This window comes from Alosa pseudoharengus, unplaced genomic scaffold (genome assembly GCF_046254945.1).
Source record: "Alosa pseudoharengus isolate Yale_2024_CS ecotype anadromous, Long Island Sound unplaced genomic scaffold, YU_APseudo_1.1 YU_APseudo_1.1_scf_17, whole genome shotgun sequence".
Taxonomy (NCBI): Eukaryota; Metazoa; Chordata; class Actinopteri; order Clupeiformes; family Clupeidae; genus Alosa; species Alosa pseudoharengus.
This window is the reverse complement of record NW_027468640.1, coordinates 18,038,976-18,056,112: the sequence shown is the minus strand read 5'-3', so window position 1 is coordinate 18,056,112 and position 17,137 is coordinate 18,038,976. Positions and strand designations below refer to the sequence as shown.

General features: G+C 39.5%; 1 protein-coding gene across 1 annotated transcript in view; it reads right to left on the bottom strand.

Moving 5' to 3' along the window:
• Positions 1-4,067: 4,067 nt before the first annotated feature.
• Positions 4,068-17,137, bottom strand: part of pea15 (proliferation and apoptosis adaptor protein 15) — a 45,751-nt gene continuing 32,681 nt past the window's right edge. Inside the window, exons 2-4 of the mRNA XM_076288753.1 lie at positions 14,243-14,417; positions 12,507-12,662; positions 4,068-11,753 (exon numbers count right to left, since the gene is read on the bottom strand). Of these exons, the coding sequence (XP_076144868.1) occupies positions 11,689-11,753; positions 12,507-12,662; positions 14,243-14,414 (393 nt within the window). The 5' untranslated portion in view covers positions 14,415-14,417 and the 3' untranslated portion in view covers positions 4,068-11,688. The remainder of the gene's footprint in view (positions 11,754-12,506; positions 12,663-14,242; positions 14,418-17,137) is intronic.

The following is a 17,137-nucleotide window of genomic DNA, read 5'->3' as shown; positions in this document are numbered from 1 at the left end:
AGCAATGTGAAGTGTGTTTGTATGTGTCTGTCTGTGTGTGTGTGGATGTAAACTGTGGAGTCGGTGGGTATGGTGGTCTACAGAGTTAGCTAAACATGTAACTTACAGTATGTCATTAGCGGAAGAGGAATAATTGGTTTAGGTAACTGAAACTAATGGCCTGATATGTCTTTGGCACAACATGGGTTCGCAATCAGAAATTCATGGTATACTACTTAACACAGTAATTTACTTAAATCAAGATTTGAAGTTCACTATCAATATTTTAAGTATGACATAGAATGAATAAACTAAGTACTTTGCCTTGTTCTCTGATGTTAACATAGAAGGTATGGAACTTTGGTCTGTCAAAAAAAGGTATGCCAAGATGCTATCTCATAACCCCATTTACAAGCCAATAATTTGGCTGAGGAATAAAATAGTGAGAAAGGAGAAATCTAGCGCCCTTCATGCTTTTCTGGCACCTACAGGAATAATTAAGTCAGCTGTACGCTAATTGGCTGTCTTGCAAGGATGGTTTGCGTCACAGGATGGTTTGCGACACTTCTGTCACCCTCTATTTTTGTTCCAATTGGCACATTTTTTAATGGTAATTTCAAAGTCCAAGACTTTGAAGGCATTAGAAAGAGTCTGGTTCACAGCTTTGTGGCCATGCACCTTGCACCTTGTTCAATACAGCCAAGGTAAAAACAGTTTTCCATTCTATGTCTGCTTTAAGTGACCAAATCAGTTAACTCAGTTAAGGGCTTTGTTACTGTGTAAGTTGGGTATGTATGAGATGTTTAAAACTTCCAGACCCTCCAAAGTTATTACTGGCAGGTTCTGCGCTGACTTTTTCCTTTCCGGTCAGGGGGTTCTGGTGACCAGTATGTCCTAGTCACTGAAGTCTGGAGCGGCGCTCAGAAGCACTGTAGGGACCACTTCACAGACCTGGCCAGTGTGCGGAACCCAGAGGAGAACAGAAGAGTGGCAGAACGGGTCGCGGGTGGAACAGAACCCTGGATCGGAATGTTTCGAGACACCTGGATGTGGTCTGACCTGAGTGGCAGCTCGTTTAGGCAATGGGTGACCGGCGTGTCCGATTATGTGGGCGGGAGTGAGAGCTGTGTGGCCAATCCGCTTGTGGGAGAAAGGAAGTGGCAGGACGGGAACTGTGACGAAAGGATGCCGTTCTTTTGCATGGGGGGTAAGATGTTTACAGATGCTTTATTTTTTTGAGTCTGAATCTGTGTTTATTTGTGTTTGTGTATTTTTACATTGCAGCACCCAAATTAACAAGACTAGTGGTGAAAATAAAAATCCATTCAGTTTCTGGAAACATTGATACCATTTCCAATGTCCATCTTCTCCAACAGGTGAGTTAAAAAATGCCACTCTGATGATGACTTAATTGATGATGATAATAATAATAATAATAATAATAATAATAATAATAATAATAATAATAATAATACATATTCATATGTTTCATTTCAGCTCCATGCTGCTTTGGCTGAAAAGGGCATACCAGATTTCAAACTGTCCTGGAGGCCCCAACCTGATGGACAGATGTTCCACAAAGTTGGACAAAATGGAGACAGATGAGGAGGAAGGTGAGAGTGATAGAGATGAATTATTAAACTCTTAATGAGGGCACTACTACCACAACTGAATTAAAAAAAACATTTCAGGGCCAAATGCAATGCTTCGGTGTAGCAAATCATACAGTCATACTTCAGGACCTTGAGCATACCTAGCATACCTTCTCAGAGACTGAACATATTGCATGGTTCTACCTGTAGAGGGCAAAGCCGCCCATATCTATCGATCTGTATGAATAACAGGATTTCACTATTATATTAAGGACTTGTTGATGGACAAAAGTCTCTCCATAGCATGTCAAAATCAACCATGTTTCATTGTGTAGATAAAGAGTTGAGAGCTGCCAACAATTTTCAATGCTTACAGTGAAGGTCTGAAATTACTTTGATATGTAGATATGTAAGCGTGCTTGAATATGTGTGCAATGGCGGAGTGATAATCGGAAGAGTCGAGAGAATTTCCGCAGTGGGCTGGTTAGTTTTGGGGCCTGGCTGATTATTGTGAGCATAAAAAAGCACATGATATTGCTGTTTGAATATTTTATTTGCTGTGCCCTCCGACAGCCTGCACTGTGCGATGGAAGCCCTTCACTTTCACTCACCACAGCCTTTCACCACTCGCCTCTCCCTTGCATCAAGTTAGCGAGTCTTTTTATTGTTGATGAGAAGATGGAACGGAACTATGCCTGAATCCCCGTCTCAACCTGTTAATGTCCAATTTGACCACAGTTTTTATGTTTGCTATGTTGCCCACCTAATATTTCTACCAGCCAACCTTAATGTAATTGGCTAGAACCAACACCTGCTGTGATCACTATAACAAATAACGCAACATAAGTTTGCTAAATGAATGATTTGCTAACCCAGACAGCAAAGCTGTGTCAAATGAAATGATGTGCTCCATGGCCCCCTCTGATCACCAGTGAGTCAGATAGCTAGTGAGTGAGTATGTCTTAATGAAAAAATATGCTGATTTTTTCAGCCACCCCTGTGTTTGAGTGACAGATTTCAAAAATTGTGTGACAAATCTACAATTTGGTGTGTAATCAGTTGAAGAAGAAAAAACTGTAACTGGACATTTCCATTCAGACCTTTGGGAAGCAGTGCAGGGTCACTCAATACCTAATAAACTAATTAACTAATATTAGTTTAGTAATATAATTAGTTTAAATAATTAGTTTAAACACTTCAACACAAAATATCACCAAAATGCTGTGGGTAGTGAATACTGTCAAACTGAATAAATTACTCTACCTACCCCTTTATATTCAGCTGATTATCAGTGCTAGAGGAAGCAGAATAGGCCTAGAGTATTACCTAGTTATTACCATGCATCGGTTTAGACAGGGTGCACTTTTCAGTGTGCTTCATTCTTCCTCATCCAAACATGCTGTTCTATAAGCAAGAACAAAACAGAATACTGAACCAAAACCATATTAATGAGTGACAATAGGTTTGGCATTTAATTCTATGGTTTTGGTTCAGTATTCTGGTAAGTAGTGTCATTCAAATATTTGGAAATCCGTGGAGAAAACATAATATTGCCCATAGAAACCAATACAAATGTAAAGTGAGTAAACTTGAGTCTATTGTCCATTAGAAATGGACTGATATTTCTCAGGAATGCTAGCACAGCTGACGTCTGACTACCCATAACCTTAACACTGGATTTTAACAATGAAAAGTGTGCTTTTATCAGTGCAAAATACACTTTTTGTGAAGGTTACCAAGACTTTTGACCATGTCAGTTTGACAGTATTAATTTCCCACAGCAGTTTGGTGATATTTTGTGTTGAATTTGGGGAAACCAATTGTGGTTTCAGTTGTGTTGAGCTACTGAAATGGTCCTGGTTTGTTTTCTTGAAAAAAAAATGTATTTGTGTATTTGACTTAAAAAACAACATTTCTAAAGGGGTACCAATACCTTTGTCAGTGGTTGTATATAGATCTAACATGTGTATTTACTACATATGGTCACTGGAGGGCAGTAGTGTTCCAGCTGGTTTATCATTGTTATCTCCTATTTAATGCTAGAAACAAGGAAGACATGAAGGCAATAAAGACTATAGGAGATTATGGTCCTTTCCTTCTCCCACTACTGACCATTTATAAACTGTAAAGGGCACTAACATAGGCTGCACTCACTGTGATTAGGAAAATGGACAGAGTGGTCTTCGCCTTCCTGTAGTGGAATTGGTGAGTCTTTAAGTCTTCAGTAATTGCCCAATAATTTTGGTGGTATTTTACTCTATTCGGTCCATTAAAAAGTTGACTCTTGTACTTTTTACTCGGTTCAGAGCTACAAATAACACACATTGCATTTCCCAAAATGCCACAGCCCATAGTAGTCTTAACGTGTCGTCGCATATTCATTTTGTCTGAAATTTTAATCTTAAAAAATACAATATGCAAAGTTTTGAATGCATAAACACACACACACATAACAGAAACAGAAAGACATGACTCAGTTCATTAGGTTAGCAAATATATTTTAATATATAATATTTATATTCATTTTAGCACAATGACAAATGGCATCATTTCATTTTAGTCTCTTTTTTTATTCATGATATAAGCCACATCTGTAGGTATATTTAATATACAGATATTTAATACCGTGATTCTCTTCTGTTGCTGTCATTGTAAAATAAATTCTTTAAATTTTCTTCTGTATTGAAAAAAAGCCTAATAAAATCTAACAGCCTTTAGCCCATAGCGGGATGTCATTTTGGGTAGTGTTAATAGTGTACGGTATGATTCAGGAAGATCACAGACATTGAAACAGTGTTTTCTATGCTTCCATGCAGTCTCCTGAAGTGGGAGGGAGGAGGCTTTTTGATTGGCTAACAGAGAACAACAAGCAGTTGAATGAAAAGGACGTTGACCAGTGAGAAGTGGGATGTAAAGATTTAGAACAAAAGGAAAGACAATATGGCCAAGATGGCAACTTCATTGAGGTTCAGTCCAGAACACCTACTGACTGCACACACCAAGCAAAACTACTTCCTTCTTCCATTTGAACAAAGTAACAATAATGATAATCCACTTCAATCATAGCAGTAAACATAGAAGTAAAATAAAAATGGATTAAAACATCAAACAAAAAAAATCAATAACAGCATAGTCCTGTCAGGTTTGCTGAGTTCACTTTTGAGGCATGATGCTAGTCTGAAATGATTCCACGGGCGAAACAGAGCACAAAGGATCATTAAAAGAAGCGAACATGAATGAACAGGGAAAGAATAGAAAAGGCATCTGCTCCCACTATAGTCCCTAGTTGTGGTTTTGTGTTAGAACTGCTCAAAACTGTTAGATAGCAAATCCTACTATAGCCTACTCTAACATTCGGAATTCACGCAGACACCTTTGCCACCCTGTACGCACACCAAGTGCACTCCTTTTCAGAACTGTGGTGGCAAAAAAAACAACAAAAAAAAAAACAGGGATTTCCTCACTGTACTGCACGTTCAACTCCACTTCACGGTAAACAAACCACAGCATCCCAAGGAAAAAGGAAAAGAAAAGAAAAACTACAACACCCAGCACCTCAGAAAAAGATATAGCACAATCACTATGCCACCATGGGGCCTACCGCAAATGAACTACACACCAATAGAACGCTACGGCTGTCTCGGTCCTTGTCCTACCTTGCTCAAGGAAAAACTGATTGTTCATCATAGTCTGTAATAGCATGCACACTTTTCGTCAGTCTATAGCGCATCTAGGCGATTTAGATTTCAAGTCTTGTCTTCCTCAGCAAATTGGCGAAAAAGAAGTAGGGTTGGCACTTTGAAATGACAGCTTCCTTTTAGTGCATAATGTAAACATTAAACTTCTTACAGAATAAATACTCTTTTACTCTTTTTTCATTTAGTTTTCTATCTATAAGTCGCCATTAAAATGCAATGCGCTGTCACTCGTCTAGTCCATGTATTTATACCACTAAGATCAAAGCTTGTGCACAATGGTTGTAAAACTCTCTCTCTTTCTCTCTCTCTCTTTTGCTCTCTCTCTCCATCTTTCTTTCTCTTTATTCACCCAGCCATGTCATTCTTACATACCCACAACACCCACAAATCGACTCACACGTGTTAAAATGTCAATCGGTCACCCAAATTCACAGCTTCTCAGAGACCTGTCTAGACACATTCAAGACCCACCTGGTATTTCCCTCTGTGCTGTCACAGCAACACTCCACACACACACACAGACACAGACACGCACACACACACACAAAGGGTATACCTCATCCAAACCTGCAGCATCTGCTAGTTTTGGTATGCATTCGGAAGTGGGGCAAAATACAGTAAAGTGGTAATAATTGGTCTGTCTGATTCAATTTTTGAAACAGTTTGTATTATGTTTACCTTATACTGATGACCTCATTCTCTCATTTAATATTTTTGATTATATTTTGTCTAAGGTCAACACTTTAAACTGAGTGTTTCCATGTTCTCCCACTATTATCCTCACAATCACCCTAGGGTCAAAGGTGAAAAGGTCACATGTTGACCCCCCGAAGCCCAATTTTCACCACACTCTAAAGTCCATGGACAAGGCAGCAGCAAGCCACATGCACCTAACTAGCATGATCTCAGAAGCTCATTCAAGCCAAGCTGCAGCAGACCTCAGAATATTCCCGCAATATGTGTCAAGTCAGATGCAGGCATTTATAACATTGAGCATGAGTCTGCTAGTATGTACCCCTGGTATCCCTACTGTAAAAGGTCAGTAACTAGCCATTTGTAAATGAGCTGAATAAAACACAGATAAATGGTAAAACATAAAATGACAGCTGGTGTAAAATGGCAGAGTAAGTAAGTTTTTTTTTTTTTTTTAAAGGTTTCTTGCTTTTATACCCAGTGGCTTCATAAGATCACATTGTCACGACTTAACAAAAGCATTCTATCAAAAAAACAGTCACTAGAATCATATGCAAAGAACATAACACAAAACCAGCAAGCCGGGAGAGAGGATTTCTCAAGCAACACAAGGGTTACTGTATACTACGAATTACTTCAAATGAAACTAGGTCTGAACGAAAAAAGAGAAATACGATAATAATGGATCTTAACTCATAAAGACATATACATTTCCCCCCAAGTCATCAATGAAACTGGTACCCCAAAACAAGAACCTCCACTGACAGAACAAAAACATATCTGTTGAAATAATAGCAGAACTTTTTTTTTCACATTAGTAAATAAAAAAATTTGTCCCACTAGTTGTATCCAGTTAGTAGACACATTTGAATACATAGAATAAAAACAATGAAAATACATGTGCATTAAATAAATTAATCAATAATAATAAAACACATTGATATAAATTCACAATATATATTTACAACTCAATTTAAAGGAGACACATAAGTTAAAACCCCCCAAAAAATAACAAGCTGATCTGTGAATAGATCTAGGTCAGAAGTGGTATGAATCTGCCCCGGATCTGGCCTGGAAGTGGCTCGAAAGCGCCAGATTCCAGAGTCTAGCTGCTATTTGGGTATTTTATCTTCTGTGTATGGATGAATTATGACTTCATATGACTATTGTATAGTATGAGTTTTGGTTCAGTGTTTAATGGAAAAAAATGTTTCAAGTTAAGCCTCTTTAGTCTCACCTAAAGAAGAGATATCTAGTTTTTTGTATGATTTTTTGCAGCATTATCTATGTCGATATGTACTTGATACACTGACATCCAGATTTGATCATTTGTGATGACGCATGTTAATGTGTACTAGACGTTTCACAAAATTGTTTATTTTTGTATATTTTTATAATGTATTTTTATTTTATTTGCCAGACGTACAATTCAACATTTTGTGGCATTTTGTTTTGACTTTTGCATGTTGCCTGATGGATTGTTCTACAGGCCTTTGTACACAGTGTAGATTCCCTGTCTCCTCACTGCATAGACTCTGGGTGGGACATGTGTGAGTCAGGGCTCAACGTTAACTTTAAAAAGTGGTTAAAAGTGGTTACCAGCTTGGCAACCAGGCATGAGGTTTTGGTTGCCAAAGCTAACCAAATCTGGTTGCCACTTGTAACAATTTGGTAGCCAAGGGCAAACAGGCAACCACAAATGGTGAGCCCTGGTGTGAGTTAGAGATGCTGATGCAAAATCACGTGAGATGGTGGAAGGACTAGCTGGAACAGATTGGGGGCCACATCAACAAAAAAACCTTCCATGAAGACCCAATGGTAAATTGTACTTCAGCCAGGGAAGCAAGAGACCCAAATCTGACATAGGTATGACACTGGTCAGGCTTTCCATGCCAAATTTAATCTGGACTGTACCAAGGTGAGTTGTAATTTGGGCTCTTGATGAAATCCACCATCGCAGTGATATTCTCATTTAACATGGCCAAAAGGTCTAAATCACCTGTTAAAAAGGTTTCCACTCAACGAACAAAGTGAGAACTGACTGATGGCATGGATCAAAAGCTTGACGTGGACTGAGCCCTTTTTGAGTCTGGCTTTTGTAAGCAACTTCATAAAAAATCACAAAAAGCACAGTGCTAACTTGCTGACAGCCCTATCAGAAAGAAACCTGTTAGTTTGGAGACTTCTGGGCACCTATCCAAAAAGTTACACACAATACACAAATACTGCAGCAAGACAATTCACCAGCAGGGGGCAGTGTGAACAACAGAGAAACATGCTAGTCGAGCCTCGCTGCAGATAGCTAGGTCCAACCCAGGAACGAAATTGACTGGATTTGAGAATAGCATAGTAGACTGCACATTTTGTTAAGGTCTGTTATTCTTGACAAAGCAGGCAGAAACACATAACAATCTTCACCTTAATGGTATTTTTTCCAATAAATAAATAAAATTAATTATCGTTGAATAAAATTGCTGTTCTTGCTTGTGATCTATAATAATGTGTATAAATATATTGAGTTTGTGACTAAGGTTTGTCTTACTGTATCTCTTTTAATGATCACTTATGACGAAAATGACAGTCACCTCCAAACAGAGTATTAACAGACTGGCATATAGCAGACACTTAGAGACACTTAGTCTCAAACTTACTTCACAGGCAATATTTGAATACACTTGGGGGACGAATGGAATAACCAACTGACTAAAACCCTCTGAACATCCAGAAAAGGATTCACCACATAAAACTTTAAATGGTAAGCTAACTTTCCACTTTAGGGCCAATCCCCTGAGGAATAAAACGCTAAAAACACCATGAACCTTGTAATACACAACACATATGTTGCCTGACATAAAAAAGCCTCATACAATTGAAACCACTGGTACTGACCCCATAGGTCATAGCAGTTGAACCCAAAGATCCCCTCATTCTCCTCTTCACTAAGCACACATCAACACTAGCTTCAACACTGCCATCTGTCAAAAAAAACCTGAGAGCTGTTAAAAACCAGAGGCAGCTTTTTTTGTTATGAGCAGTTCTTTGTGTTTCTGTCTTCAGCTCACTTGGCAGCTTTGGCCTTTACCCAAGTGTTGAGGAAAAGGTTACAGTGGGAACTGCTTCACTTAAACAGGGCCAAATCAAGTCCAATTTCCCCTCTGCTCTTTTAAGGTTTTTTTTTTTTCTTTTTTTTTAGAGCACTGATTTTTTTCTTTTTAAAATTGTCACTTAACATATTCTAACTGATGATTATAAAAGAGTACTCAATCTGAATCTATGAAAGCATGACTAAGGCTAACCAACCAAAATGCATAGGATGCAGGCCCACGTGATGCTAACACAGCAAGCGCTAAACTAACAAACAAATCACAGGACGTCTGACCTAAAGAGCGTCTTGGTCATTGGCACTGGACCATGAGTTAGGGTCAAGGTACAACAAAGGGAAAAATTAAGAAAGGACGAGAGAGAGAAAGAGAAAGTTACACCATAGATGGGGAGATATTGGAGGGCCTCAGAATATTATTTTGACTGTTAAAGACTGAGATTGTTTAGTTTTTTCTACTAAGGTGCCAGAGTAAGGAATTTAATTGTGTCTTCTAGTGGTTTTTCCCTAACAGTCTGCTCTCATCAGTATGGCACTATCGCAGAGGAGGGCAAGAAAATGTTTCCTCTTTACAAACTCCAAGGCTCTCTCTCTCTCTCCCACACACACACACACACACACATACACACAGATTAGCATGGCAAAAGCAACAGTCTCTTTAGGCTGGGATATAAAACACAGTGTGAATTTTGTCTTCTATCAACAGTCTTACTGTGGCTTTTATGCATGAATGTATGGTGGCCTGTTGTACTGGGTACACTTGCAGGCCTTCTCTAGTTCATCTATTTATCATGCAGTCATTGGGCATACCTTACACTATCCAAGATACTGTATATCTCTGCAGGATATATTTGCAATTACTTCACTTGTTTTTTTACAGTAATATAATGTTATTTTGTATAATGCATCTGTCATGTGAACATTCATCTACAGTATGTATTATAAAGAATAAGTTACTTTTAATGCTTCCAAACTTTTAAATGATTATGTTATATCATTTGCATTCACCTGAAGCCTCCTAATATTTTTCTAGGAATTATTATTTTCATACATGATCTTGTGCCAAGTCTGTGGGGGCACCATAGAATTTCAAAAAATAAAAAATAAAAACAAAGTGGTCCTTCAGCGAAACAAAGGAATGGACTAAGCCACTGAGAATTGAATGATATTTGCCGACATTTGGTCACTTTTCATTGTTTGTTTGTTTTTGTTTTTTCTGAGAAAACTACTTTTTTTTCTCGCTGAGATCAGAGAGCAGAGGCATCTGCAATGTGTGAGGAGCATTATGGGAGATGTAGTTTATGGGAGTAGAGGGATTTGTTTAGGGTGGGATCATGAATGCTTCCCTTTACTTTCCATTATGGCCACTGGTCCTCTTAATTTTCAAACAAAAGGGGGATGTCACAAGTGAATATTCATTATTACCAATAACATCATAAAATTACAATTATCTGGATATCATAGTGTATGAAAAAAAGAAAATAATACAATTGAAACAATAATTACGAAAAATAACAACAATACAAATAATAGTAAAAGGATAGAGAAACAACACAATAGATGCAAAAGAAAAGCTGTTCAGTGCCTTAAGCAAATTCAAAGCAAAAGGCAAATATAGGCTTTTCTGCTGTCATGTAGAACCCTCGGTTTAGTTTTCTTCTTCGCATTTCTAGTTTTATCTTCTGACATTCGGTTGTTGGCTTTTATAAATTCCAGCATCTGATACTGGGTAATGTGTTGGAGACACAGGGGAATGAGGTACCAGCAGAGGATCGCCGATGCTCTGTGTTTAACTAAACCATTGAAGTAGCCTGCAACGTAGCAGCTTGACCTCCCAGCATGCTTTGCTGTGTTGTCGATCTGACATCTCCTAAACGTTTTTCAGAAGAGGTGTGTCCACGTGTCCTGTGACATGGAAGCTGTGGATGTCTGTGCTGTTCTCATCAAAACTGCTGTGGCCACACACACACAGGCACGCACGCACACACACACACACACACACACACACACGCACACACACACACACACACACACACACACACACACACACACACACACACACACACATGGCTATACATGCACACTCATTCACAAATACCTTTCTTATCGATGAATGTCAAGTTGCATCCACACAACCTTGGCTTTGGGCTGTGGTTCCTCTCTTTCTTTCTGTCTCTCCCTCCCTTCATCTCTCTCTTTCTCCTATGTGCGTGCACTTCATTTCTTTCTTCCACATCAAGGGAAAAGATGAGTAATGTAATAAAGCGTTGTGGCAAACTGATTGGTTGACTGCTGCTTGTTTGTTGTGGCTGTTGTGGCAAACTGATTGGTTGACTGCTGCTTGTTTGTTGTGGCTGTTGTGGCAAACTGATTGGTTGACTGCTGCTTGTTTGTTGTGTTGTGGCAAACTGATTGGTTGACTGCTGCTTGTTTGTTGTGTTGTGGCAAACTGATTGGTTGACTGCTGCTTGTGTTTGTTGTGGCTGTTGTGGGGGGAGGGGGGGGTCTGTAAGATGGACATGGCATGGTCAGATGAATCAGATGAAAGGTGTGGGGGGTGGGGGCTATAGATGATTGGGTGAAGTGGCGTGCCAAGGGTGAAGTTCAAAGGTCATGGCCTTTGACCTCATGCTTTCTTTGGGGGAGGGGCCAGCTTGATGATCTCATCCTCAGACGGCTGGCGGATGATATCTAGGATGGTGGAAAAGTGTGAAAAAGACAGTTAGACAAAAGGAAGGAAGGAATCATTCTATGTTTAGTCAGAGGCAAGCCATGTTTATTTAAATTGCACATATTAAACACAGTGGCAGTTCAGCTCAGCTGTGCTTAAGTTTACATACTGTACATAAAGGCAACAAAAGAGAGAAAAAATCCATTAAATATCATTAAAAGCATCATTATAAACTTACAGGGACCTTTGAAGGACTAAGCTCTGACTGAGAGCAGGAATGATGAAATAACCTTTTACAGGACAGATTTGCAATCAGCACACCTATAATAACATGCTCGACTAGGGGCAACTAGGGAGTTGGAAATCAGCAATAGTTGAACACTCTCTGTGAAACACACCAGTGTCAGACTCTGCATTGAAAACTACTTTAAATTGCATTGTCCCTATCAAATAAAATGTAAATAATAATACAAATGTTGACAAGTATAAGTATAAGTAAGTAAGTATAAGTATAAGTATATATACTCTTTTGATCCTGTGAGGGAAATTTGGTCTCTGCATTTATCCCAATCCGTGAATTAGTGAAACACACTCAGCACACAATTGATACAATTACTATACAATTACAATTGGACAGAAGGGAAACAAAGAAAGAGAGAGACCCAGAGAAAGTAAGGGAGAGAGACAGATAGTGAGGGGAGATGGAATTAAAAAGAGAGACAGATAGGAGGAGAATTAGAAAGAGAGAAGCTATGGTCAGGATGGAGCCATACCCTTGTATTTCTTGGCAGAAGGGATGCGTGTGAGTTTGGTGTCGATCTCGTCATCCTCAGAGATCTTGAGGACAGTCGTGCGGTACTCGATGACACGGGTCAAAAGGTCTGGTCGCCGGGAGATCTCAAAGATGTGCTCTATGTAGGACAGGTTATCTGTGTGGGCACAAGCCAGAAAAACATCACATTTGCACTTATTCATTTAGCAGACGCTTTTATCCAAAGAGACTTACATGTGTCAATTATACTACAATGGCCATTCTCCTCAGACTTGGGGTTAAGCACAGCTCCTTAGCTCACTGAGTGCCAAAAACGTAATATTACGTTTTTCCTTCCCATGCATTGAGTGCCAAAAACGTAATTTTACGCTTTTAGCTTTTTTTTTTAAATTACGAAACTAGACACTCTAACACACCTTATATGTGATTTTGGGAACTCTGTGATTAATGGAAATGAAATATATGATGATCGAAAACTCATGAAAACGCACAATCTGGACATTTTATCTGGACATTTTATCATAACTCGGTTGCCGCTTTCGGTCGAATCAGTGACGCATGCACGTCAGGTCAAAACCAGGCCATTTTCGTGGGTCTATCACTAGGTGGCAGTCTCGCCAGGTCTCGCTGATCACTTCCCGGAAAGTTTACACAAGTAAGTAACAGGCAACACTTCATATTTCATGAAAGACGTTATATCTCCATTTCTAGAAAAAAACAGCGATTTTGATGAAAACTAGCCACTGTTTAGCTTGGGATTTCTCAGGAACAGAGGCGTGTAGAAATACACGGTTTGCACCCACCGAGAGCTTTCACCTTTTAAACGAGCCATTGTATGTGTTCATAGCTATAACACAGAATATGCTGTGGCATCAACAATGGTCTAGATTGCTGGCACTCTAGGACAAAGCTCCAGAAAACAGCTTGGCATTCAATGAGTTAGACACTATGTTACCACTGCCCTGAGAAACTTTGATATGCTTGTTTATTGGGGTAGATTTGTTTTTATTTGGTATTGCAATTACATGACTGAAACCGTGATTGAAAAGTTTTAATAAATCTGTTAGGTTCTCTTTATTTTTTGCTTATTAGGGAGATATGGTAGCTTAGAAATCTTGACGCACCCTAGCGGCACCCTAGTCTAGCAACTCTCCGTTGGCTTGCGAGCTGGCCAATCACATCGTGTATAGAGTCGGTAGGCGGGCTTAACATAGGCCTAATGATGGCAGAGTTGCGTCTCAGCATGAATTCCCTGCTACTTGAAAACAATTAAAGAAGATGGATACTGCTGCTGGGGAACAGCGTGACATGAGTTAAGCTTTGTTTAAGTTGGCAAAAGTTTGAACAGCTAGCCAACTAGCTCTGCTGGTGGGAAAACGGGACTCATGAGTTGTAGCGCTATCCTATTGCGTGCAGAGGGAATTTGAAAGACAACCGTTATCCCGCCCCACGGACATCTTGATGTGGGTCTGGCTCGTCAGGCTAGAGATATGGCCCAAAATAACTAAATTTCAAAGTCTTACCTCTGTGATCATTAATCAGAGTTGAAAAAAAATACCACTTTAATAATGAATAGCATATATTTTTTTTAAATGTATCTGCTTATCTGAAAAGACATGCACAACTCAATTTTCATTTTAACTTCATAATCTAACACACATGTGTGTGTGTGTGTGTGTGTGTGGGGACATCTGTCTCGCTCTCTCTCTCTCTCTCTCTCCCCCTCTGTCATCGTACCCTGTGCCAGTTTGTCATTCTTCTCCAGGTAGCTAAACCATTCTTTGGAGGAGGTGATGGTGTTGCTCTGCTCCTCTGGGATGTCCTCTTTGCACGCGGACTTCAACTGCTCCAGGTCCTCGTTGGTGATGTTCTCAGAGAGATCGCTCAGCAGGGAACTGTACTCCGACATGGTCTGTGTGAGTGAAGACAGGAATAAAGAGGGATAGAGACAAAGAGAGCAAAAGAAGGTGAAGAGACAGAAAAAAAGAGAGGGAGAGAGGGACAGAAGTACGATTTTGTTTAAAAAAAAATCAATGTCATCAAAAGTGTCATCAAAATCAATCAAGGTTGAATTTAGCTAGTAAACACACAACCATGCAACACCACTACACAACAAAATTGACTGAGGATGTTGCTATTTTTCATGTAATCTTCCATTACATCCTTACAGGAATGACACATCTGAAAACACCAAAGCTTTGTTCAAAACCTGAAGTGGAATAGTGACAGGTACTGTATCTAAATGATTCCAAACCAGGGGTCTTTGGCGGCCCTGGTGGCCCATTATGGCATTGCTGGTGATTCTGAACCGTACATTTATGTTTTCTCGATTTTCTGTTCATTGGTGGTCCTTAGGTTGCTTCCTTAGTCAGGTGGTGATCCCAGGGTCACAATCAGTTGACAACCCCTGTTCTACACACTGACGATGGCTTAGGCCGAAACGCGTCTGTGGACATGGCATTAATAAAAAAGTAATGAGAAAATACTTGAGAGTGCGGTTTTTCTACTCTAACCCCTGTTCTACACCATTAGACATAAACTAAACCTGGATGATTACTCTTTATCTCTCTCTAGGGTTAAAATGAAGTTACACCAAATAACACCGATGAGGCCAGCAGAATGCTATTGTATATTTCAGCAGTTGATAAGGTTCCAAACACACAAGGCTTGTGTGCCATTATTAAAAAGTATTATTTACATAAATCTATATTTAAACAAGTTCAGTATGAGGAAATGGTTGATAAAGGCATGTTTCCGCACCCAAACACACAGTAGGCCTAGAAAGAGGGGTGACAAGAGGTAACTGTCTTACATAGACACAACAGACATCAGCACCACATACTGGGATGTTTCAAATCTCAAATGTGGCCTCTCTAATGTCCTGTCACCCTGTGTGTGTGTGTGTGTGTGTGTGTGTTTGTGTGTGTGTGTGTGTGTGTGTGTGTGTGAAATAAATAAATAAATAAATAACAGGCCAATTGTTTAGTGGCAGCAGGAAAACAAAGGCACCTCACATTGTGTTCTTTCTTTATGTGTGTGTCACACCCGCACACGCACACACACACACACACACACACACACACACACACACACACACACACACACAAATATGCACACATTCACACGTTGCTCAGCATGCTGAAAGATCTGGCCTTGTGCTTCACTATTGTCTGGCTGTCTTATCATAAATAAACAAACGCTGTGGGATTGTACTGAAAGATGACCTAAATACCAAAAGTGCTTTTACACCATATCACCAACAGAGAGCAGCAGAGAACACGTCAACAAGAATGCATCTCATGACATTGAAAGACAAAATTATGTTGTGTAATTCTGCACCTACAGTACATAATATCATCACCGTACATCGACTAAAAATGTAAATGTAGAACACAATGCCAGTTAAAATATTAAAATGGAATATACATATTCTCAGTTTGGTGGTAACACGTTTTCAACTCAAGCTATCCATGGTGAAGAGGATTATTTCCAGAGCTTGAGGTTATCATCAGTGTTAATCCTGATTGGACCAAATGTGGTGGTACTATCCACCAAAATATTCACGATTGGCTGGCCAACTGTAATGTTGCCAAACATTTCAACAACGATTGGCTGCAGGAGACCCTTTTCGTGATAATCTCAGCTAAAGATACGGTTTGTTTTTCAAGACAGTAATCTGTGGCAATGGGAAGGTTGTCTTAGAAAACCTCCTGCAAGTTAAATAATTGGCCAAATGAAACAAAGAAAGAATCATGGATGAAAAAAAAAATGGATGAATAGATGAAGGCTAGGTAGATAGATAGATAGATAGATAGATAGATAGATAGATAGATAGATAGACAGACAGACAGACAGATGAACACCTATCAGTTCTTTCCAGCTGTCTGTAGGGTGTGTTCTCAAAAACACTCTGGTGTACGTACACACTTCTGGCTACATAGTTTGGAACCTCACAGTACGAAGACCTGTGTCTTACGTTGATGTGTCTATTTGAGTGTCTTAATGTGATGTGTTTGTTTTGAATGGGGATGGATGTGTGACTTGTTATATTTCATATGCTATATGTGCTGTGTGCATGGGATATACTGTATACTGCATAGGTGGATGGGATATACTGTATACTGCATAGGTGGATGGGATATATGTGTTACATGTAATATGTGGTGCGGTGCTATGGAACATGAAATGAGGATGTGTGGAAACGATTATCCCCCTGAGATATTAAAGATTCTATCTGTTTATTTATCTATCTCTCTATATATCTATCTATCTAATACACTATTCTAGCCAATCAACATGTTGCTTCAGGTTGGGGTGCACTGAAGGGAAGGGAGAGATGCATTTTACTGGCTACTGAGTTCAGATATGAACAACAACAGGATCGATCAAGGACTGCACCTTTAATGGTGTTTGTAAGGGACAGGGTGGGCAACAGAGGGATGATGGGACTTTTTCATTGGCTACTGCTTGCGTCTTTTCCTTCCTTTTCCTGCCTTCCCCACTGTTCTTGTGCTATTCTCTCCTCCTCTCATGCACAGAGAGTATTTCAGACCTTCACCATGAACACTTGGAAGTACACGCATGTACTGGATACACATGCAAAACCCACATGTCCATGTACAAACGCACGCA